The sequence below is a fragment of the Chiloscyllium plagiosum genome, chromosome 14, assembly GCF_004010195.1.
Source record: "Chiloscyllium plagiosum isolate BGI_BamShark_2017 chromosome 14, ASM401019v2, whole genome shotgun sequence".
NCBI classification, from domain to species: Eukaryota; Metazoa; Chordata; class Chondrichthyes; order Orectolobiformes; family Hemiscylliidae; genus Chiloscyllium; species Chiloscyllium plagiosum.
The window spans coordinates 78,246,826-78,272,855 of record NC_057723.1 but is presented as its reverse complement, the minus strand read 5'-3'; the positions used below and the strand labels follow the sequence as shown (position 1 = coordinate 78,272,855).

General features: G+C 41.7%; 1 protein-coding gene across 2 annotated transcripts in view; it reads left to right on the top strand.

Annotated features, from left to right (window-relative positions):
- LOC122556824 (AT-rich interactive domain-containing protein 5B-like) overlaps nt 1-26,030 on the top strand; it is a 95,253-nt gene that overhangs the window by 20,262 nt on the left and 48,961 nt on the right. For both annotated transcript variants that reach the window (XM_043704035.1, XM_043704037.1), the window contains exons 4-6: nt 5,382-5,604; nt 13,364-13,594; nt 14,313-14,420. In XM_043704035.1, the coding sequence (XP_043559970.1) occupies nt 5,382-5,604; nt 13,364-13,594; nt 14,313-14,420 (562 nt within the window). The remainder of the gene's footprint in view (nt 1-5,381; nt 5,605-13,363; nt 13,595-14,312; nt 14,421-26,030) is intronic.

Sequence of the window (26,030 nt, the reverse complement as noted above, 5' to 3'; positions counted from 1 at the left end):
GATTCTAAAGAACCATTTTTTGGTGAAAATAATGGACAGAGGCAAAATTGGCCAAGGAAGTCTATGGAGGAGTATAACTAATAGTGTGAGCCATTCGCTCCGCAATTTTCTAACTTCTTTTCATCTTGGGTCTGTGTTTGGAATGGCAGGGCAGGGCTGGCTGAAGTTTTGCAGCCTGATATTATCAGATGTTGGTGGTGTCAGAAAGCAGAAGGTGTGAAACAACTTCGAGTCATCTTCGGTAAAGATTAAGTGATAGTTACAGAGAACAGTCCAGCACAAGGACAGGCCCTTCGGCCCACCATATCTACACTGTCCATGATGCCATTCTAAACTAATCCCATTTTCCTGCATGTGGTCCATCTTTCTCTATTCCCTGCCTCCTCATGTCTGTCTAAATGCCTCTAAGTAGTGCTGCCTGTGTCTGCTGCTTCCAGGCAGAGCATTCCAGACATTTACTACCCTCTTGTGCAAAAAGAAAACACTTGCCAAAATGCTTTTAGTTGAAATAATCCAACCCCATCCAAGTTGGATGTCCTGCCTGCAGGATGTTGATGGCTGGTGTGTGCTGGAAAGAATCTACCAAGTAGATCTTGCAGTTAGGTCAGAGAATGATGCATTATGGTGTACCAAATCCTACAAACTGATCGAGCTTATCTTGAGCAGTGAATTGCTGCTGCATTCTTGCCCGGTTTTAATGTTAAGACCAGCATGGTTTCCATGGCAGTAAGAGCTTTTAACAATGGCCATAATCCACTGATCTGACAGGAGCTGCCCAGTGGGAGCATTTTCTAAAGATATTGAGAAAAAGCTCACTTGTATGAGGAACTGGGCTTAATAGTGGAATTCTTTTGTTCGGTATAGAGTTACACTCAAATTAGTGGAACTACTTAAAATAAATTTAAATAAAAATTCTCACAATGAAATTGTGTTTGTGGCAGGCAATTTTAAGTTCTTAAAAACAAAACTGGAGAGGGCTTTTGAGAGTTTTTAAGTGTTGATTTTGAAGGCAGATTGACTAGTTTGTTGGCTGTCTTTTAAGCAGACATATTGGTGCTTGAAAGAGGTGTTTGTTTTCCTTGTTTGGGTGAATGTATTTTAAACAGTGATCACTAATAGCATCTCTGGGGGAAATTGATTTGAGTTGGTAACTGATCCTGATTAACCAAGCCACTGCTGCACCTGGATTGATGTTTATTTAATTTCAATTAAATGTGTTTTCTTTTCCTGAGGACTTAATTTCATTCCACTCCTCCCTTCTCCTTCAGTTTTGGGTCTCCTCTGGTCTCACTGAGGCAGAGGTGAACTGGGTACTATATGTAGTATTGTTTTCAAGTCTGCTGCTGGCAGACATGTGAAGGTGACCCAATTATGTTTTTGTCACAAATCACTTGGCTGTGTGCAACACTCTCCCTTCGTGACCTGGCTGAAATTGGAAAGGTGTAGCAGTTGGAGGGACAGTTTGCAAGAGAGAGAGGGGGACATTATCATATCGTTCAGTGCTATAAGCACTTCCAAATTTCCGATGTTAACTTAGCCATTTTCACTATTGGTATCTAGTGGTATCAAAACAGGGAGTCAGTTAGCTCAATTGGTTGGATAGCTAGTTTGTGATGCAGAATGACAGCAACAGCATGGACTCGGTACCCACACCAACTGAGATTACCATGAGGGTCCCACCTCTCACCCCTCACCTGAGGTATGGTGACCCTCAGTTAAATTCACCACCAGTTGTGTCCCTCTGTAATGAGCGAGCCAGCCCATGACCCTCAGGTGCAGCTAATGCAACTAGTGTTGAACTCCCAAAGGACACCAGATTGAGCGCAGATTGAACTTGAATTCCTCCAATTAATACACCTTTTGTGAATTTTTAACTCCTTCTATCGGCCCTTCTGTATGGTTAATATACAAGTCTAAACCAGGATTAGAACCTTCCCCTCTCTAGTGACAAGTCCATAAGAAGTAAGCTGCCTCAGCCCATGAAGTTCAAATGTAATTGAATCTGTTTTTTAATGCAGTGTAAACTTGCACCTTGATCTCCTGTCTTGCAAATTATGCACATGGGGATGTGGTTTTCCACTGGTTTCTGGAGTTGGTATTGTTGTCCCGGTCCCTGCATTCTACATTCATCCCGTGTGGTTGGAGGGTTCCTAGGCGGAAGATGAGGCGCTCTTCCTCCAGGCGTTGTGTTGCCCTGGTCTGGCGATGGAGGAGGCCAAGGACCTGCATGTCCTTGGCGGAGTGGGAGGGGGGGTTAGTGTTCAGCCAGAGGGCGGTTGGGTTGGTTGGTGCAGGTGTCCCAGAGGTGTTCTCTGAAATGTTCCGCAAGTAGGCGGCCTGTCTCCCCAATGTAGAGGAGACCACATTGGTTGCAGCGGATGCAGTAAATGATGTGTGTGGAGGTGCACGTGAATTTGCGACAGAATGAATGTAGGTTTCTCCAGCTTCCTCATTTCCCCTCCTTCCACCTTATCTCAGTCCCAGTCCCAATCCCCGGGTTCAGCACCGCCCTCTTGACCTGCAATAATCTTCCTATCGCTAGTAAATTGGGCAGAGCAATGGCAGATGGAATTTAATCCTCGTAAGTGCGAAGTGATAGATTTTGGAAGGTCAATGAGAGAACGATTTACACAATGAAAGGTAGGTACTAAGATCTATTGAGAAACAAAGGGACCTTGGACCTTTTCAACTCCGATCTCCAGCATCTGCAGTCCTCACTTTCTCCAAGTTCTAGAACATGTTAAGATTTGTTGAGTAGGTGGTATTGGATATTTTAGCAGACCTAAAGGTGCATAAATCACTTGGGCCTGATGAGAGGTATCCGAGGTTGCTATGGCAGGAAAGAGATGATACCCCTGGCAGAGATAGTTAATACTTTGCTGGTTCAGTGTCAGCAACTTTCTTTGAGTAAGTAACAGGGTATTTGCCTTGGTGGAGTTATTGCACGCTAAAACAGATTTCAACGTGGAAAAGAAAATTTGAAAACGTGTTGCAACTAAAATTTATTTGTTCAATCAGATGTAAAAGATCAGTGTGGGGAGACTGACTCTGTTGCATTATGAAATTGATTTTTAAAAAAATGTTGGTCACAAATTAAGTGCCAGATGACTGGAGAATGGCTAATGTGTTTCCTTTGTTCAAGAAGGGCAGCAGGAATAGGCCAGGTAATTACAGAGCAGATAGTCTGACAGCGGGGGGGGGGGTAAAAAATGTCTGAGGGACAGGATTAATCAATACTTGGAAAGTCGGCAATTGAACAGAGATAGTCAGCATGAATTTGTTGCAGGAAGGTCCTGTCTGACTGAGTTTTTGAAAAGATTGCTAGATACATTAAATATGATAGTGCTGTTGATGTGGTTTACATGGACTTCAGTAAGCCCTTTGACAGGGTCCCACATAGAAGGTGGTTCCAAAAGGTAAGAGTCATGTGATCTAAGGAAAGTTGGCAACCTGGATCCAAAATTGGCAGCAAAGGGTGATGGTGAAGGGTTACTTTTGTGATTGGAGCCTCTGACCGATGGTGCATCACAGATCAGTGCTGGCACCCTTGCAGTTTGCCATTTACCTCATTAACGACTTGGATGTGAATGTAGAAGGTATGATTAGTGAGTTTACAGATGACATGAAAAGTAATGTTGTTCAAAGTGAGGAGGAGGCTCCAGTCTTGTATCGCTAGTAAATTGGGCAGAGCAATGGCAGATGGAATTTAATCCTCGTAAGTGCGAAGTGATAGATTTTGGAAGGTCAATGAGAGAACGATTTACACAATGAAAGGTAGGTACTAAGATCTATTGAGAAACAAAGGGACCTTGGTGTACAAGTCCATAGATCCCTGAAAGTATCAGCACAGGGAGACAGGACGGGGAAGAAGGTATATAGGATGCTTGCCTTCATTAACTGGGACAGAGGTATAGAGCAAGGAAGCCTTGTTACAACTTCATCAAACATTGGTTAGGCCAGAGATTGCATACTGTTTGCAGTTCTGATTGCCACACTATTGGAATGTTGTGATTGCATTGGAGAGGGTGCAGAGGCGGTTCACCAGGGTGTTTCCTGGTGTGAGAAGTTTCTGTTATGAGGAGAGACTGGATAGGTTGGATTTGTTTTCCATGGAGCAGAGGAGGTTGGGTTGGGGGGGAAAGTCTGATTGAGATATACAAAATTATGAGAGTGATAGATCCATGGTAGATTGTGAGACATCTTTCCCCATGGCAGATGTGCCTAAGACCAGAGGGCTAAGGTTTAAGGTGAGGAATAAGTGGTTTAGAGGTGATGTGAAAAAAATATTTTTGACTTGAAAGGATGGTAGAAGTATGTGCTGACTCTTTTGTTCATTGCTTGTTCCTCCACCCAGCACTTTTGTATTTTTTCACAGAATTGGTATTTCCCAGAGATTTGTTTTGGGACTTCTGTGTTCCCCATATAATTGAGAGTTTAATGTAGACATAGAATTTTTTTTATTCATTCACTAGATGGGAGTGTCTCTGGCTGGACCAGCATTTATTACCCATCCCTAATTACCCAGCGGCCAGTTAAGAGTCAACCATATTGTATGGGTCTGGAGTCACATGTAGGCCCAAACCAGGTAAGGATGGCAGGTGCCTTCCCTTAAGGACATTAGTGACCCAGATGGGTTTTTCCAACAATTGGCAAAGGTTTCATGGTCATCATTAGACTTTTTTTTTAATTCCAGATTTTTAATTGAATTTAAATTCCACCATCTGCCATGGCAGGATTCAAACCCATGTCCCCAGTTAATCCAATTCTCTGGATTGACGGTCCAGCGATAACACCGTTAGGCCATTACCTCCTTTGTGACAGGAATAGTGATCAGAAGCAAAGAAAATCTGTCCAGTACAGCCCTCCTGTCCCTAGGCTGCTGTGGCCAACTGTTCAGATCTGACAAACCACCTGATCTGAAGAATCCAACTTGGAATCTTTGTCTATACAGATGAGTGACCTACATTGTGATTGTTTAAGCTGGACTTCTTTGTAAAGCATTGATGACTTAACTATACTATCAAATATCAGGCTATTGAAATCTGTTGTTACTGTTAGCTGTGGATCAGAAGAGTTTGAACTCCGAATCTATTTTGCATTTCCAATGCAGTACAGAAATCTCCCTTTTGTTAATGAAGTTTCAGCCTGGAATTATTCCCATAATAGCGTCAGAAAGCAAACTGACTCCAGTCCTTGTCTTACTGATCAGAGAGGTTTTTGCTCTTACAATATCTTGAACATTGGGTGCAGTTAATTGTGTGTGAGAAGCATTTTATGATGTTATAGGCAGGCCTGAATGGAAACTTTGCAATTTTGTTTTAATACTTAGTCCAGTTGAAACTTATTAACAGTTGATTAAACTTTACTTTCTTGTGTGATAGGATGAGGTCATTGCAGCCTCCAAAAGAATAATCATCCGTCTTCAAGATTTGGCGAAATGGGTGTGCACTGAGAGTTCCCAATGGACCACAGGCACTGAGGAAGAGAAATGCAGCTCTATTAATTTGGACCGCAGTGACAAGGAGAACCCTGAGCTGAACATCACGTCACCTTTACACTGCTGCCACACCTCAAACAGTGTGGAAAATGAATTTGAAAGTTCAGGTGAGGATTTGTCCAGTTGGTGGCCGGAGTTGAATTTGTTTAAAAAAAAAAGAACTTGGTAAAGAATTAATGCAGTCAACTGAGATTTACTTTTCCCTCCCCTGGTCCTGTGAATCGTTGAATGCTGATATTTCTGTTGAGATCAGCTAGTTTTCCACATTTATGGAATTTGGATTTTCTGCTAATAGTAAGGGAGACTTGAGAGGCAACCTGATAGAAGTTTATAAACTTCTGAGGGGTATAAATAGAGTTAATGGTAGGTGTCTTCCTAAAATGGGGGATTTCAAGACTAGGGAGCACATTTAAGGTGAGTGGAGAGAGATTTTACAAAGACGTGAGGGGCACTTTTTTTCAGAGGGTCGTTCGCATGTGGAATGAACTTCCAGAAATAGTGGTAGATGTGGGTGCAAGTTACAATGTTGTTGAAAAGAGATTTGGATAAGTAAGTGAATAGGAAAGGATGTGGCGCTAGTTTAGTTTGGGATTATGTTTGATATGGACAGGTTGGTCTGAAAGGTCTAATTCCGTGCTGTTTGTCTGTCTGACAATGTCCATCTTGGACACTGATTTTTATTTATTGAATTGATTTGTTTTTTATTGGTTTGGCTCCGCCAACCTGGGCTTCCCAATAAAACCTGCCTAGCTCCAGATCAACTTGTCATTGGGCTTTCTCTTGCTCTCTGTCTAATTTTAAAAAATATGTTCAATCTACAAACATGACAGAGTAACTGGGAAACAGAGTGCTGTGCTGTATTGGGTGTTGGCCTCTTTGGTCTTGGCGTTGCACATGTCACAAAAATCAAAACCAACTCAAAAATGACTGTAGTTCAATGAAGTGGGCATTGAGTGGGCACCCCCAATACGTACCTGTCCAGGGGACTGGCCGGTAATGTTGACAACTATGAAAACCCATTTCCTGTGGAGTTTGTAAATCCTGTAGGAATGTATACAGGGTCCACTACCTGAACAGAGGGCTTTTATTTTTGTGTGGTATGAGACCCTGGTTAATAAGGGGCTTACTATTTTTAGTTAGTCATACTTGACATTAGTCAATCAGCACAGAGCTTGATCATGATCCAGCAATTGCTAAATTTTAAAGTAGGAGCATAGCTTTGTTGTGGAATGAAGCCTTGAAGAATAAGTGCTGGAACTAATGTTGAAAAGGACCCTGGATTCAGACAAGCTTGGCCTTGGGTAATGCTGAGCTTCCGAGCCCTTCAGTTGGCATGTTCCTTCATTGAGTAGGTGAGCTATGTTTAAGCTTCATGCTAGGAAGCTGTTTCCTTTACAAGCTGGAACTAGAAAGGATTGGTAGGTTGTTGATTTTTTTATTTTAATCAAACTACTGCAAAATGTTAATTTTTACTAAAGTAGGGCAAGGAGTTAGATCTTAGATTCACCTCAGCGGCAGCAATATTGAATCCCGTGCTGTTGGTGTGAATTAACCTGTGTGCTAGCCATCTCCAACTGGCCACCCCACAGTGGTACTTAAAGGGACTGAAACTTTTGTGATGTTTCAGGGATATGTCTGGACAAGAAATGTCCACCGAACATGAGGGATGAACCTGCCCTGTGCACTGGGTCCTTGTAGTGATTTTTTTTTTTTAAAATTCATTGCAACATCTCCACTCAGGACCTTGTGGGATTATAAGGTGTTTTGTGACACTTTGAACAGTTCGTGATGGATACTGCAAGATATAACTATTGCTGATGTTTCACGGGATCACAGTGTAGTAGGTGAACCATGGTTCTTTTATCAGTAGTGCATGTTTTAGCTTTAAAAAAGTGTCTCCAGTTTAAACACCTGTGATCGTAAATAGGTAGTTTGCCAACTTTTCAGGATCATGAATTGAACCTCATTGAGTCACATTCTAGTTGTTTTGGTTAGTTTATAATATTTTATGAAGGATCAAGTATCTACTTAGGAGGTTGAAATAGTAGACACATGAATCATGCTATACTCTCAGGCTGAATTCTTTCTGTACTATTTTAGTACATTTTTTATTTGCATGTGGAAGATGAAAAATGTTGATTATTGGATGACTAAACTTCACTGTGTCTTTCCTTGTTCAAGTATACTTCTGTTTAAGAGCTCCCCTGATGTCTGTATATATACAAAGAGTTTGTCATGTGAGGAATAATTGTTTTTTTTTTTAGGGATTATCAGTAATTCACCAGTGACCGTTCCCTGGAGAAGGAAATAAGAGAAGCAGAATTGTGGTATTTCAAATAGATTCAGGATGATGTAAAAATGGAGTGCGTGGTTGGTGATGAAGAAAGTAGCAGATTGCAGGAAGATGTGAATGGGTTAGTCAGATTGGCAAAAACCATGACAAATGGACTACAGCCTAAAGAAATGAGATAATGCATTTGAGGAGAGCTGACACAGCAAGGAAGGACAGAATGAATGGTAGGATACCAAGAAGGGTAGAATCAGGCGACTGACTGTGTGGAGTTTGCACATTCTCCCCGTGTCTGCGTGGGTTTCCTCCGGGTGCTCCGGTTTCCTCCCACAGTCGCAAAGATGTGTGGGTCAGGTGAATTGGCCATACTAAATTGCCCGTAGTGTTAGGTTAAAGGGGTAAATGTAGGGGGTATGGGTGGGTTGCGCTTCGGCGGGTCGTGTGGACTTGTTGGGCCGAAGGGCCTATTTCCACACTGTAAGTAATCTAATCTAATCTAAAGAATAACAAAAGATCTTGGAGTTCAACTCCACAGATCCCTGAAGGAGGCTGGTCAACTAATTAAAGTGATGTTTGTCTTTATTTCCAAAGCATAGAACAATTACAGCCAGGAGGTTATTCTGGAACAGTTCTGAGGGGCCACTGGACCCAAAATGTTAACTCTGATTTCTCTGCGCAGATGCTGCCAGACCTGCTGAGTTTTTCCAGCAACTTCTTTATTTGATTCTGATTTACAGCATCTGCTGTTCTTTCAGGTTGAATTGAGATTTAAGAGTATATTGCCCAGATTGAAGTGTATTTTAGGTTATCAGGGAAAATGGGATTGGCGAGGGTTGTTATCTTCGGAACAGTGGAGACTGTCAGGAGATCTCATTGAGGGGACTAAACGATGTGGACAGCAAAGCCCCATACTGCTTTGTTGAATAATCCATAACAAGAAACAGATTTGAGGAAAAAAATGTATGTGGTTCAGAGAGGATTTGAAGGAAGACTCCCCACTGTCTGTCTGTCTGTCTGTCTGTCTGTCTGTCTGTCTGTCTGTCTGTCTGTCTGTCTGTCTGTCCGTCCATCCGTCATCCGAAACCTGTACGTTTCCCATTTGTGCTGGTATTCCTTTCACATTGGCTACTTGGCTAACTCCAAGAGTTACATTAAGGAACTGTTCACAATAAGACTTGATTTTATGTGGAGCTGACCATCAGACCAATACAATTGCAAATGCTTTTGTATATGAGGGTATTGTTGATTAAGGGTCTGAAAGGGTTAATACTGAGGAATGCCTTAAGCACCACTCTCTTTGGCGGTATCACAGACTTGATAGGGGAAGAGCTTATGATTTTAAGTTAAAATCTAGGTACTCCTTGTTATTACGTGGCGATGGAAAATCAATATAACTTATCCTTACTGGCTATCATGCAATAACTATAGTGTTTAAGATAAGGGCCACTTCCAAACAGACGAGCCAGTATTTTCCTTTCACACAACGGACCAAATGGGCCCTGAAAACAAAGTGCTGGCAGTAAACCTACTGCGTGGTGAGCTGTAGTGTGGATAGGCTCATACGTAGTGGTCAGCAGTGCAGTTGCTCATACAGTTGGTACCTGTTCCAGATTAGTTTTATTTAGTTGGTATTTTTGTACTTAATAGTTTTGCTGTCATATTACTTGTCTGTTTCCCTGAGACAGACCACAACTGCTGGAGTCTGTACCTTGTAGGATCATAGAATTTACAGTACAGAGTGAGACCATTTGATCCATCATAATGTCTGGACCAGCTCTTGAAAGAGCTCCCCAGCAAGCCCCACTTTCCAGCTCTGTCAGTGATATTATGCTTCACAATGAGCTTCTATTGTCAAAGTTCGTTTTAAATCCCTGCCTGCTGCAAATTTGTTCATTGTCATAAAATCTTATTTCTAATTTTTAAATTTATGATATTGCTGTTTCTATCTTAATTGTTTACTCTTGCCCAACCATTTACCATATAATTAAAAGTGAATAAAAATCATAATTTTATTTCCTGGTTTGATGTCTGGGCAAATACTTTCAATCGATTGACTGATCATATTGCTGTAGGCTGGATGGAGACCACCTTGACTTGGTGCCAAATTCAGGCTGATGTCAAGGAAGAGGGAGTTAATGCCACAGAAATTGTTAGGTTAGATTCCCTGCAGTGTGGAAACAGACCATTCGGCCCACCAAGTCCACACCGACCCCCTGAAGAGTAATCCCACCCAGAGCCATTTTCCTCTGACTAATGCACCTAACACTATGGGCAATTTAGCATGGCCAATTCACCTGGCTTGCACATCTTTGGACTGTGGGAGGAAACTAGACAAACCCACGCAGACACGGGGAGAATGTGCAAACTCCACACAATCGCCCGAGGCTGGAATCGAACCGGGGACCCTGGTGATGTGAGGCAGCAGTGCGAACCATTGAGCCATCATGCTGCACATCTTTTGAGGCATGTGACAAAATGCTGTCTATGGTATCCAAATCAATGTTTTTATTAAAACAAAGCTCTCTTTTGGATGAGCAAGTGTGGGGGACTGTGTGCCTCTGATGTATCAAAAAAAGAAAAATTGGATGAAGATCTAATTTCTTCCCCAATGTGTTGTTTCTTCAGTGTTAGTGCTATCACTCAGCTGGGTATGACCATTTGTAAGTGGTGGTCACGTTGCATTTTTGAAGAGGGCATGAGAGTCTCAAATAGTCTTGGTTTCAAGTTTCACTTCTCTAAGATAATACTTTGTGTTGGGGATTTGAAATAAATTCTTTACGCAGAGGGTGGGTGGAATAACAGCTTTTCTGCCATAAATATCTGCAACTTCTTTCGATAGATCTTCAAAGGTGGTTTGAGAAAAAGGGGAAATTAAAGATAATTATTACGGTTTGGGGCATCTTGCTAGATATAATTGCAGAACGCATTTTGAAAGATCAAGTAGATAAATTGAAAAATTTGAGGTCTTGCGTACTGTTACAGATAGCTAGCTTAAAACATGGTGAGCTGAGCAGCCTCCTTTGCTGGAAATGCATCCTCCCTTTGAGGAGGAAGTGTGTATGCGTGTGTGTAAGCAGAATCAGACGGGATGACTCATTTACCAAAAAAGAAATCAGTGCTGATTTCATGGACTGTTTCCATGTGGTTCCAAATCCCTGCCATCTGTGCCCTGTGTGAACTTCACTTTTATAATAGCTCAATGAAGCTGCACATTAAATCGCATCAACCCAGCTTTTACCCATGCAGTTTAGACAGATGCAGAATCTAATGTTACAGTTTCCTTTGTTCTTTAAGCAGTGACTCATTATCGTTGTGAAATTGATTTCTCCTGATCTCTGTACTTCATCTCTAGAATGGCAAAACGCCTGCGATTATTGTCGAAATTCCTAGCAGTCTCTCACTTCCCCAAACAACTTGTTATTGGTGCATCTTGAGCAGGAAATCAAATGAGCTTGACAGATGAGACTTAAGGGCTATGTTATTAATCATTACTCTAATTGCTTCAGCTCCCATATTCCCGTAATAATATTGCCTCGCCTGTGCCAAGCTTATTAAACTTTCTGGTGAAACATTGCAGCCCGGTTAGCACCATCTCCTGCCCATTTTCAGATTGCAGCTGTCTTCAGCATTTTCACTGGCTTTTTAAACATTTAAATCACAATGATTTGTTGCCATTGCTCCTTGAGTTTTTTTTCATGCATTTAACCCTGGCACTGCTGCTGGTTTTTATAAATTTACAACCTTCTCTCTTTTTTTTCTCTCTCCTCTCCTCGAGAATGCACCTGGAATATTTTCCTCCCACCTTTTATTTAAGTTGTTATTCCTGTGTGATTCTAGATGTTTTAGTGCTGGTTGGTAATTTGGATCAAAGCTGATGGAGTCAGATGTTGTTTCTTACCCACACCCAGCCAGAAGCGCACAGCCTCCTCTCCCACTCCCTAAGCCCATGCACCCCAGAGGTGTGTAATAGCATCTCTGAATGGGTTTGATTTTTTAAAAATGCTATTAAAATATGTAACATTTGAAACAGGGAAGAAATAGAAGGGCTTTCTTGTGCAAATAGACTTAAGAAATCTTTAACAGAGGATATTAATAAGCTCTTCTACTGAGAGTCTATATACCTCACTAGGTCAACACCAATACCTAAAGTACATGTTGTACCTCCCAAGGTGCAAAATCCCATGGAAGCTGCCACCTCAGAATTTAATAGGTTACTTGCTAAGGAAGGTTTGTGCTCTGAAGAGTCCTTTAGACTCTAAACATTAGATTGCACTGTGATTGCCAGCATTTTTTGTTTTTGGTACAGAATCCAGCTCCTGCAGTAATTTACTGCTATAAAGTTTCGACAGGCCAGGCTTCTATCTACTGGAGTTTGGAAGAGTAAGAAATTGCTTACTTGAAACAAATAAGAGCCTGGGAGGCTTGACGGAGATGGATGTGAAAAGGTGGTTTCCTTTTATTGGAGAATCTAGAATGAGGGGTAATTTTAAAGAATGAAGTATCACCAATTAAAACTGAGATGAAGCAATTTTTTTTCAGGGTTGTCTCCTTGGTACTTTCTTCCTTATATGGTAGTTTAAGCAAAGTCTTTGAATATTTTTAAGGACAAAGTAGACAGATTCCTGATAAGCAACAGGATGTGAAGAGTAGGAGCAAATTACAGCAGAGGCTGGAATCTGTACTAAAAATAACAAACGCTGGAGATCACAGCGGGTCAGGCAGCATCCAGAGAGAGAGCAAGCTAACTTTTCAAGCCTAGATGACTCATCTACATCAGAGCTGGAGTGAAGTGTGAAGGGGGCAGCATTTATGCAATAGTTGGGGGTGGGGAGGGGGAATGTGACATGTAGAGTGGGGGGTCGGAGTAGGTTGGAATGTTGAGTGCTCCAGTCAGCAACGATTTTATTGAATGCTGGAATAGGCTTGCAAGGCCGTGTGGCCGCTATCTGGGTGTAATTTGTAACGGGGTGTGGGGGGAAGAGTTTGATTCCAGCCTCCCTCCAATATTTGTGTCTTCTATTTAACATTCATAGGTCTGTCTTCCTTCAGTGATATTTGAGGTGGATCACACTGGTGCTCACTAATGTGCTCATACTGCAGCTGCAAGACATCACTTTATTAGGCATCTTTTATTGTGCTGAAATTAGCAATTCAATTATTTTGAAGTTAACAAAATAATTAGTTCCTCTTTTCCTCTGAGTCCTGAGGAAGGGTCACTGGACTCAACCTTAACTCTGACTTCTCTCCACAGATGCTGAGCTTCACCAGCAATTCCTGTTTTTGTTTCTGATTTCCGCATTCAGCAGTTCTTTCATTTTTAACTTAGTTCCTCTAGTGTTGCTGTGTTTATGATTTATACTGCTGATTATTATTTCAGTTGTTCTTCTCACCCTGATCTCAATTCCTTAATTTAGATAAATTGCCTTTTGCTATTATGACACTGAAGGAGGTATTAGTGCAGTTGTGCTGCATTTTGAAAGGCTGTTGTTGAGAGAGAGAGAGAGAGTGTGTGTGTGTGTGTTAAACAGTCTGAAGCCAGTCTCTGGTATTACCTAAGAAACTACATTGTGTTTTAGGATTTAAAGATGATCGACCACGAGTTAAAATATTAAGCTACCCCCAGTACTGTCGCTATCGGGCCATTCGAAAAAGAATTCAGAAAGCGTCTGCTGACTGTCTCAGTGAAGCTCAGCTGCTGGCTCTTGGAGGAATTGTCTTAGTCAATCAAAACACCAAGATTCTTTACTGCCGGGAAACGTTCGAACACCCAACGCTGGGGGATAACAAATCCATATGTGATGAGTTTGGTGAGTTATGCAAGTTTGCCTGTATGAGCTTTAACCAATAGTTTAGTACTTTTGTTCCACAGTATGAATTGCAACTTCCTTATCCAACATAGAATTGTCCATTTAAAAATAAAAGCTTGTGACTTGTCATGGGAGGATATGAGCTCGTGGTTCTAGACTCTGCCATATGTTTAAGGAAACATTGATAACGCTGAAAGAGGGGATGTCGGAATGGCTGTGCAATTTACAGGGAACATGTAGTTGCTCAGGGGCTAGTGATAGGAAACCTTTATTATAATGCTTTGTTGTTTGTGCATAAGTCATCATTATATTTTGTGGACGCAGTGTGTGCCTGGTATTGTTACTAATGGAAAGCAGAGGCCAACCAAGATGCCTTGTTTTCCTTTATGTTAATGTTCAATGTTTTCTAAGATTTCAATTGATTTAACAAAATTAAATTTTGTTGTGACGTAAAGGCATTTGGGATTTTAATGGATGTGGGATTCCTCCGTTGAATCCAGTATAACTTCAGAGGAAGAGTGGTTACAGAAACTGTTTGCATTCTCATGGGGTTCTCCAGTTTATCCCTGAAGGAGGAGGAGAAAGTTTGTAGAAACCTTTTCTTCTCTGTTTAGCTGAACCAAAATGTGGTTGTGAGGTTGTAAATGGTAGAGTCTTTTTTTGTGTGTGCCTGAATTTGTGAAAAGCATGTGATTTTATTTCTTCACTTTCTCTTTAGCGCCCTGTGTTTTGACACGTACGTCAGCTGGGAGAGTGGTCCGGACGAGGCTACAAATCACTGCACAGCCGCAATCACTGACCTTACTACATCTTCATCTGGCAGGAGGTGAGTCACCACTCTTGTCCAGTTGGGCAGTGCTTTTCTGTTGTTCTAAACTGAAATGCTATATTCTTTCTAACAATTGTGAAATAAAAACTGAGTGAATTCAAAATGTGCGTGGAGTGTGCAGGCATTTTGACCAGTGGCTGAAGGCTGGGAAGTGAATGTTTTAACTCCGTGCTGTTAATAGTGTGACCCAGGGATCACATGCGATGAATTCTAGCTTGTGACTCCTCTCGATTTGAGTTGTGGTTTCCCTTTCGGAATCTAGAGTTTCTACATTTTTGCCTGGCTGTGAAATATTACCAATCCCATAATTGTCTCTCTTCTCCTCTCCCCTCCCCCAAATCTTCCTTTTGTGAGGGAGTGAAATGATGTTGTAGGGAAGCGTAATCTAATAACAACTTAAATTTGTATAGCTTCCTCAGAGTGGCAATGGACCCAAGCCTCTTATCAGTCAAATTTTGATAAGTTTTAGGGTGGGAGTAACCCAGTAAAGTTACCATTAAATGTTGCTTGGTAAAAATGAATTTTTACAGGCCAGAGAACTTCTGTTGTTCAGTCCCTCATCTTTATGATATCGGGGGACGTAGCTGAAGGAATGTGTAAACAGAAAATGTCATTTGGCCTCAGCAGCATGGATCTAAAGAGGAAAATATTCTTGGTGTGAATGCACTATCGACCTGCCTGGGGTGGGAGGTTGAAATACATTAATAAAACTGTTACCTTCGTCCTGAATCTTTTGTTTCACTTTTTTTCTTCCACATTTACTCTTGGTATATTTAGTAGTTCTGAATGCTTGACTTTACACACCAGAAAGCAGCAGTCCTAAATCAATCAGCCCCAACTCACTTCTAACATGTGTCCCTGTCAATCTGAAAATGACCACCTAATGTCCTATCTGCTTCCTATTAAGCAACAAATCCTCTATCCATTCTGTTACCTTTACGCCATGAGTTCTCATTTTGTGGAGTAACCTTTGTTCTGGCACTTTTGACAAATGCCTTCAGGCAAACTAAATACAGTGCATCAACTCCTTTCCCTTCATGTATGTTACTGGTCACTTCATCAAAGAACATTTCATAGTCTTCCTTCCTATATAAGCTTCAAAGCTTGTTCTCATTGTTTTCTCCATTTTTTTCCTTACCCTTTGCTGATTTGAAAGCTCTCCAAGTGCTTAGGCTTATTATTACTTTTGGCAACATTTTATGACCATTTTTTAAATCGTGTGCCACTAAGTTGTGTGATTTTTTAAAAAAAGTCATCCAACTGGAATAGTGGCACGCAACTTAGTGGCACACAATTAGTCAAAGTTGAAAGTCGCACAACACTGAGGTATAGTCCAACAGGCTTATTTAAAATCAGAGGTTTTTGGAGCGCTGCCCCTTCATCAGATGAAGTGATAAAAGCAGAGCTCCAAAAGCTTCTGGTTTTAAATAAACCTGTTGGATCGTAGCCTGGCGTTGTTGAATTTTGACTTCGTCCACCCCAGTCCAACACTGGCTTCTCCACATCACAAAACCCGTCAGCTAGTGAAGTAGTGAGGATGTTGAAGACTGTATTCAGAAGAACTGTGTAGTGGTTATTTCAATGGGTGCTGCCATGGACTGACTCATTTGGCAGACTGTTAGACATAGTAGCTGTATCCTTTAGGACTTGATCAGCTTATTCAGTAGTGATGCTCCTGAGGCAGTCTTGCTGGTGGACATTGAAGTCCCCAAACCAGAGTACGTTCAATGCCTTTAGCACCCTCCATGTCTCAACAAAGAGGAAGACTGATTCATTAACCAAGAGGGACCTCACAGGGTTTGGAGTCAATGTTGAGGACACCTGGGGTAGCTCCTTTGTACTCTATCCACCTATGCTATCACATCTCCTGGATCTGTCCTGTCAATGGGACAGAATATGGCCAGAGATGATGGTGATGTTGGGTCTTCATGTGGGAGGTATGACTCTACGTGTATGTCTGTTGCTTGTCTACTCTGGTGCAACAACTCTCCGATGAGTGCCCAGAGGGCTTTGTGAGTTTCATGGGACTGTGTGTGTTCTTTCCAGTGCCTTCGTCATTGCCAGCTGATTTGTCTTGTTTCATTCCTTTTTTTTTGTAAGAATTTCTGGTAGTGGTTACAGTTAAGTGGTTTGCTAGGCCATTTCAGAGGCCAGGTAACAGTCATCCACATTGCTGTGGGTCTGGAGTCACATGTAAGTCCACCAGTAAGAATGACTCTTTCCTTTTTTGAAAGGACATGAATGAATCCAGATGGGTTTTTATGACAATTTACTTTAAATTTCAGATTTCTTTTGAATCAAATTCTACCCTCTACTGTCTTGGGATTTCCTATGTTTTATGGAATGCATGCATGTTGAAAATGATGAATTAGTTATTTAAAGTTTGTTATCAATTGTCAGAGCTTTTTAATCTAATTTTCCAATCCGGCCCAGCCAGCACCTCCCCATGATGCTCATAGTTGGCTTTGGTTAAATTTAAGAGCCAGCTTTGACTTGATCACATAACTCTCAACGTTGACATGAAATTCTGTCATATCTTTCCCAGAGAAATTGTTACTAAATAATTCTGTCTCCGTACGTCTGTCTGAGCTCAGCAATATAGTGAACTGTGAGGAGGGGAGTGATAGACATAAAGGTACTGGTATGGATGAGTAGATGCAGCATTTTCTTGGAGAGCAGACTATTGATGTATTGGACAGTGATGCCTGAAGTAGTGGCAGTTCCTACAGGGAGTCGATTAGAGGTAAACTGTGTTTTCAGAAGGATCAAGCAGCAAGGACACCAGTGTAATGTGATGGTAAAAGAACCAATGTAATATAAGGAAAATCTTGTTTATACAGTGTGGGACACACTGCCCAGGAGTGCACTGGAGGGAGATTCCATTATGGCTTTCAAAAGGGAAATTGGGTGACTACCTGAATGGATTATGTTTGTGGATAGTGAGGAAAGAGAGGTGACATTGCTCTCAGTCATGGCTTGATGGACCAGATGGTATCCTCCTTAGCTGTAACCAGCCTGTGATTCTGTTCTCTTGCTGTCTCCTCAACCATATTGCTGTAGGGTATTTCAGTGAGCAAAAACTGTGTGTGTGGGGCCAAAGTTGAATGATAGCGCAGAGGGTTGTAGAGTTAGAGAGGTTTGAGTCAGGGATTGGTGAGACCATAGCAGGATTTAAAACTAGAATGAGAATTGTAAAATTGCGTTATCGCCCATGTAAACCATTTAAGGGACTGATAATGATGGGACGAGATGTGAATTAGGATGAGAGCAGGAAGGTTCATGTTTATGGCTGATGGGAGGTTGGCTCTTGGCAGGAATGCATTGGGATGCTCAAGTTTTGAACAGTACAGGAAAAGTCCCTTCGGCCCACCGTGTCTGTGCCAATCATTATACCAAATTAAAAATTCCCACTAACATTCTGAACATCTGCTTGTACGTGATCTGTATCCCTCTGTTCTTTGTCTATTCAAATGCCTTTAGAGACAGCAAACACAGATGAGGAGTTCAGAAGCTGATGAGCCGAGACAAGTATTGAATTTGGAGATGTTGGGGGTTTGGTAAAAATAGGGTGCAATCTAATATGTTGAATAATAAACCTGAAAATCTGTCTGTGCTGACAAAAGCATGCTTGCTCACGTCTATCTAATCCACATTTCTCAATTCCATCGTTGTTGCATCTTTGATTTCTGTCTAATCATTCAGCAGTGCTGAAATTAAACAGCAGGGGGCACCATTTGTGCATTTACTAAGAGGAGCTGCTCTGAAAAGAGCTTCAACTTGATGCCAGTTGGTCGTGACTTTTTCAGCACTCCACTTCACTGGGAAATGTTTGGGACAAAGGCAAAGTTTTTAACACTTGAACCATCCTGCTCAGGTGCCTGCCATTCTTTAGTTGATTGCAATTTGACCAGTTAAGCACCACTCCCATAAACATGGTGAAGCTACCATTGTACCAGTACGTTCTGATAGAGTCTGCATGCTGCTTTAAAGTTGACTGCCTGCTCCTGTCACAGGACAGAAACTGTGAGATCCTGCAGTGAATCTTAAATGTGGAAGAATGGTTTTCTCTGTTCTGAGCCGGGATAGTTGAGAACAAGCACATGATTTATGTAATCTTCCAAGAAGTCACGGCACCAGGTTATAGTCCAGCAGGTTTATTTAAAGTCATAGGCTTTCGGAGTGCTCCTCCACTGTTGGATAAAGTGGCGAATTATCTCGCTGCCTATATATCCTCACCTGTACGCCCCTCTCCATTTCACCTGACAGAGGGGCAGTGCTCCAAAAGCTTGTGATTTCAAATAAACCTGTTGGACTGTAACCTGGTATCATGTGACTTCTGACCTTGTCCACCCCAGTCCAGTGCCAGCTCCTCCACATCGTCAAAGAAGACCAGCTGGATAGTATTTGAATTGCGTAGAGAGGATAAATAAAGCTGATGGTGTGTAGAGGTGGGGCAGTGGGGAGACTTGTGTTCAGCTGGGTCCTGAGACATTCCACACTGACTTGGCTGCATATGATACATTTCAACTTAGACAAGCTAAACAAATTTTCTCAAATCAAAAATAAAATCAACAAAGGGCAATATGAACAAGGCCAGTACTTCAAGATGAATGAGGTAGTTCAACATCTCCATTATCGTCAATTTCAGAATTTTTATTTGTGCTTCACAATTTATTTTCCCTCAACTGAATGAATGAAGCTTTGTGATCTAGCCACAGGTGGTTTCAGAAAATTGAAGGGCAAAGTTTTCAAATTTTGCAATGCAAAACATATCCATCTGTTTCTCAACGTGGTACGTGTGCATAGAGAAAATGATGAGAAATTCCAAAACACTTTGCCCACTATGTGACTAATGCCAAACCCTGCCCAAATTGCAGACTGCTAACTTTAAATGCATACAGTTGGCAACTTTTTCTGAAGACTTCCAATGTAGAATATTTTTTAAAAAACAACTAAAGGCATGTACAAGTGCCAAAGAGATGTCTGGTTTCATGGTTTGACTTTGATTTGTGTTGCAGAGATGGTAGGCAATGGTTTGTGAAATGAAGCCAGAAATGAAGTTTCTGCAGGTCCCACAGCAATGCTGCGTTTGCCAGTCAATCCTTCGCTGACTTCTCTTCTTGTGATGAGTCAAGTGAAGAGCTGTATCGGTATATTTCCTCTACAGTATATTTGTGCTGGTGTACTTTGCCAAATATAATTCTGGAGATTGCACTGCTTCTGGTCAGTGGTAGATCTGGTGGACATTAGAGCATCTGCTATCTGTGTGAAATACATTTTGGTGAAATCATTTAATCAGTTCTTGTTTGTTCACTTCATAGTTCTGTAAATGCCTGCCTGCGTTATAAAGCTGTACAAAACTTGCTGTTACAGTTTTGTTCGATTTGACATTGTAGATCTTTTCATCCAAGCAGTTAGATAAATTTTGTTTCCAGTCATGGTGCAATGATTCATCATCACCACCATCATCACCAGCACAGGTGCTCTGTTGGAAAGCAGCTCCTTGGCTTGCAGTAGTGTTTTCGTGATGCACTATCTTATGCAACTATTTGCTAATAACTTTTTAATTTTCAAATTATCCAACATTAACATCTCTTCCTTACTCTTTTTTTCCTTGGAAGTTTCCCTCCATAACATCTCTTTTGACAAGTCAGTTTTTTCTTAAATAGATTCTCTGGCTTTTTTTTAAAACATGGTCTGCAGCTTTCTTTGTTCATTCGGTGTTCTCTGAACTTAATCAATTGTTCTGTTCGTCTGATGCTTCCGTTCTTCTCCACACCCATTTTTTTCAAAGCTGCTTCACAGATTAAGGATCTTTCTGTAAGAGCCAACTGTCTCATCCATTCAAAATAACATCCCAGATCAAGTTCTTCACAAAGCCACTTGTCTTTTTTTTCAGTTTACTAAATACGTGCTTCACATTTTGCTGCTCTTTTTTTCTTATTTTGTTGTTGCACCTTCCATCTGTGTCCTAAATACTTGAAAATATTAAAGGACCTGCTATTACACAACTCTGGAGCAGGCGGGACTTATGGTTCAGAGGTAGGGACACTACCACTGCATCACAAGAGCCCATATTCCCAAATACTAGAATGTTCCGGTACTTTTTCTTCTTTGAATATGTGAATTTTTCAGTGATTTTGAGGCTATGAACTGCAGTACTTTCCTTTTGCCAGGATGTTGCAAATCTTGTGATTCTCTTTCTGTGCTTCTTACAAATACTTATCATCTACAAATGCTTCTTTTGATTATTGCTTGAGTACTGCAGAGTTGGTGACCCAATTGTGAAGTCCCTGGGCGAGTATTCCAGAGGTCCAGGCTAGTGTCCTGGGAATACGTGTTCACATCTCATCTTGATAATTGGGGGGGATTTAAATTGCGATGATTACTGTGGGATTGAAAGCGAGTCTCACTAATGGTGACCTGTTCGGAGGTTATTGTATACCTCTAGAGCAGTTTGGATTTGAACTTGGGGCTTCTGGTCCAGGGGTGGGGGACACTACCGCTGTGCCGCAAGAGGACCATGGTAACCAATCACTGATTGTTGTAAATGCCCATCTGCTTCATTTAATAGAAGAAAATGTTATTCCCACCTGGCCTACCCGTGACTCCAGACCCACAGCAATGTGGTAGACTTGGGGCTGCCCCTGGAAAAGGCTCTGTAAACCACTCCGTTCAGGGCAATTAGGATTGGGTAACACACTGTGCTTGCCAACAACACCCACATCCCATGAAACAATGTCAAATAAGGTGTAAAGGTTACATAAATAATCAATGATCTCACTGATGTTTTATCTGCATTAAACCATAAAACAGGAAAGAGGCTGGAATGATATGAATATTTCAGTGGAACAGAGCAGACTGATCACATTCCTCCTTGTTCTAACCAAGCTCCAAGACACTGGGTACCCTAAAACCCAATAATCAATACCTGGCATCCTAGGGGGCGCGCTTTGCTCTGGTCAGGGGTATAGGGCTGAGATAGGAGCAGTTCTGTGGCCTGTGATTTCTGACACTACTCCCTTGTTAAATAACTTACTGTAATACTTTCCATCCATTCACAGTCAATATCATAGAATTCCTACAGTCTAGAAAGAGGCCATTTGGCTCATCAGGTCTGTTCTGACCCTTAAGATCCTTTCCATCCAGACCCAGCACCTTACCCTTTCTGTGGCTAACCCATCTAACCTGCACATCCTTGGACAGTATGGGCAATTTTCCATGGCCAGTTCACCTGACCTGCACATCTTTGGGAGGAAATCAGAGCACCTGGAGGCAACCTACACAGGCACTGGGAGAATGTGCAAACTCCACACAGACAGTCACTCAAAACTGGAATCAAACCCGTGTCCCTGGTGCTAATTAATGTGTTCTTTCTTAGATGGAGCAGAGGAAGCTGAGGAGTGACTTTATAGAGGTTTAATAAATCAAGAGTAGCAAAGATCCTTTCCCTGAGGTGGGGAGAGTTTTAAGGTGAAAGGAGAAAGATTTAAAAGAACATATACATGCTGTGGTTAGTGTGTAGAATGAACTTCCAGAGGAAGTGGTGGATATAGATACCGTGGCATTTGGATAAGTACATGAATAGGAATGGTTTGGAGGGATATGGGCCAAACACAGGCAGGTGGGACTAGATTGGTTTGGGAACATGGTCAGCATGGACTAGTTGGGCTGAAGGGTCTGTTTCTGTGCTGTATGACTCTGTGGCTCAGTTGGTAATGCTGTCACCTCAGTCAGAAGTTTGTGGGTTGGAGTGCCATTTCAGAGACCTGTACTCCAGTGCAATGTTGAGAATGTCCAGCACTTGTGGAAAAGAGTTGGACCAAAACGCAGATGAGCTGCAGAGTTGATGCAAAGGATCCCATGATACTATTTTCTGAAGAATAAGAACATTAGCACTGGTATCCTATCTAATACTTATCTGTTTGAGATGTTGTTGAGATTATCAGATTATTCTCACATCGCTGTGTGGCAATTAGTTGTTGTGTTTCCTACATTATACTTTCAAAATGTACATTATGAAAACTGGAATGTACTGAAAGTCACTAGTTCTATCTCGGTCTTTATTTTCTTTTGGAATAATGTTTCACGCAGAGTAGTGAGAAACAGATTTGTGATGCCTTTGTATATCTAAGACAATATATGTACTGTACTGAATACATTTTTGGTGTTTACTACAGACTGTGTCAGGTGTTGCTGAGAAATAATCTCTAATACATGACAAATCCATTTCCCATGAATTAGTGACTGTCATAATTTCACCTCCCAGAGTCATTGCTGCTGATTGGATGGTTCAGTTATATATTGTGCAATGTGACCACAAGACCCATTGGGGAGTAAGTTGCAGTGTTTCAAAAATCAGGACCTGGAATGTATTTCTTTTGAAGTGTTTTCAGTTATAGCATGCACTAAAGGGGTTCAATGCACAAAACAAATTTCCTACCTACTCTTCTCAAATTCTCAACTTCTACTCCTATTGACGGTACATGCCCCCCAGGGTTTCCTGCATTACCTGCCTGTTCAGCCTAATACATCTCCAGGTCTTGCTGAAAGTTCTGTTGCATTCTGCAGAATGTATGCCTCTTTAAGTACTCATCTCAACAGTCTATCTCATGGTCATTATGTCGGTATGCCTTTTAAGAGACATGATCATGGCATTCATCACTGTGCCCAAGAATGTGACCTGATGGTGTAAAGGTCTCGTACTTCCTCTTATCATGGATCCCATGAAGAATGGCATGCTATTGGTAACATGTTGCTCATTGTTCCTCTGTTATAACCAGATGTTTGTGGATAATAATTACATTGGTTAATCAAACAGATGTTTATTCCATGTCAGAAGTCACATGACACCAGGTTATAGTCTGACAGGTTTATTTGAAATCGCAAGTCATCAAGTGAAATGAAGAAAAGCACACAGGCCCAGAGATCAATGGGTAGAACAATCGAAACATCATAAAAGTGGTGTGAGTGGAGTATACGCAGGCTGAATAAGAAGTCTCTGCAGGTAATTGAGAGTGTCAGACAGTGTGAGTGAAGTGTCAACAGCTGAATGGTAAGTGAAGGGGATGACCTACAATCCAATTAACGCATGGTGACTCAGTGGTTAGCATCAGAGACCCGGGTTCGATTTTCCCCCTCTGGTGACTGTCAGTGTGGGGTTTGCACATTCTCCTTGTGTTTGCGTGGGTTTCCTCTGGGTGCTCCAGTTTCCTCTGGGTGCTCCAGTTTCTTCCCACAGTCCAAAGATGTGCAGGTCAGGTGAATAGGCCATGCTAAATTGTCCATAGTGTTACGTGCGTTAGTCAGGGGTAAATGTAGGGCAGGGGAATGGGTCTGGGCAGATTATTCTTTAGAGGGTCGGTGTGGACTTGTTGGGCTGAATGGCCTGTTTCCACACTGTAGGGTTTCTAATCTAATTAAGGCAGAGAGATAATTACAAAAAAAAATAAAAATGAGGTGGTGCTGGAGACAAATCCACTGGTAGGAATAACATGATTGGCACAAGAGGCTCTAACCAAAGTAACAAGTAATCCAAAATTGTGCACTCTAAGGTAGGGAGATCAGAGGTTATCAAAGTGATGGTGTTAAAACAGGGCAGTAAGGAAGATTTCACAAATACAGAACAGTGTGGTGGGGTTACATGTAGAGAGATGTGAACCTGAGATGATGGTTGAAGTTGTCTTCATTGGTACGGAATTTGGCTATCAGTTTCTGCTTGCTGGTTCTGCGTTGTTGGGTATCTCTAAGCCCGCCTTGAAGGACGTTTACCCAAAGATCAGAGGCTGAATATCGTTGACCGCTGAAATGTTCCCCGACTGGGAGGAAACATCTTCTGTCTGGCAGTTGTTGTGTGGTGTCCATTCATCAATATCATTCAAGTTCGTCAATATCATGTCTATTTCCCCTATTGGTAGAGACAACATAAGCTCTGCTGCATCAGTTAAAATATCCCTGTTGGAGGAAATCTCTCACCAGATGCCAGTTCTGGTTCAGCTGCTTGAAATGTTTTTGTAGTTCCACACTACAAACGATGTGTGGCCAATACTGTCCGGCTATGTTTGCTATGCAAATAATTGTTTCTGGGGTTTTTTTCACTTTAAGATGAATGAATAGTTTCGCTAATACTACAGTTTCAATCAATTTTTACAAAAAAGAAAGCTAAACAATAACCTAATACTTTTAACTTGGACCCCCTCACCCTGCAGTCTGTGATGCCACTTTGACTGTACTTCTGTTTGTTTGGTATCCACCATTTTTGGTTGTTCTGGATACAGACACTGAAAAGGCAGACTGACCTTTGGGGAACAGGAAATTTCAATCATGGAATGAAATGCAGCAATGCCAACTCTCTGGGAAATCATCTTCCAGTCTACAGACCAAGACAGAGCTGCCTAAGGATTAGAAGTGGTAACCCAATGGTAGTTTTACCTCTACTGCTGCAATCTAATGTTGCTTATGCCTGAAGTGTTGATTCTCCTGTTCTTTTTGGATGCTGCCTGACCTGCTGCGCTTTTCCAGCGCCACACCTTTTTTTTTCAACTCTGCAACGTTGTGTCACACCAGCAGAGGTTGCACAATTCGCCCCAAAAAAATCCGAGGTGAGAGTGTTTGGCCTTTGCTGTGTGGTGCTCACTGGCATGTGTTGTAATCTACCTGACCACCAATCAATCAAACTTTTTGTAGTTCTTTGAAGTGCTGTGTATTTGCCTGTTTACTCCCCAAAGCCTCCAGATTGTCTCTGGGTGCCCATTTCACATGGACCTTGTTGATCCCACGTGGTCTTGACTTCTGACCAACACTTGCTGGTCAAATATTCACATGTATATATTGAATCCAGATAGTCAATCCAATTCAGTTCTGCTGTGTCATTTTCTGAACATTGCATTTAGTAACTGGGAAATGGTTATGTAAAAATATCTTGATTAAAGTTTCTAAAATTTCAGCTGGAGGATCACAAATTGTTGTGCGGAAGCTGGCTGTGGAATATGGCCTATAACTTCAGCCAGTCTGGATGAGCTGGATGCTATCAGCTATGAGCAGGATTAGAGTCCTAGAGATGTACAGCATGGAAACAGACCCTTCAGTCCAACCCGTCCATGCTGACCAGATCAATCTAGTCCCACCTGCCAGCACCCGGCCCATATCCCTCCAAACCCTTCCTATTCATCTACCCATCCAGATGCCTTTTAAATGTTGCTATTATACGAGCCTCCACCACTTCCTCTGGCAGCTCATTCCATACATGTACCACCCTCTGTGTGAAAAGGTTGCCCCTTAGATCTGTTTTATATCTTTCCCCTCTTCCCCCTAACCTATGCCCTCTAATTCTGGACCCTCCGACCCCAGGGAAGAGACTTTGTCTATTTATCCTATCCATGATCCTCATGATTTTGTAAACCTCTCTAAGGTCACCCCTCAGCCTCCGATGCTCCATGGAAAACAGCCCCAGCCTATTCAGCTTCTCCCTATAGCTCAAATCTTCCAACCCTGGCAACATTCTTGCAAATCTTTTCTGAATCCTTTCAAGTTTCACAACATCTTTCCGATAGGAAGGAGACCAGAATTACACGCAATATTCCAACAGTGGCCTAACCAATGTCCTGT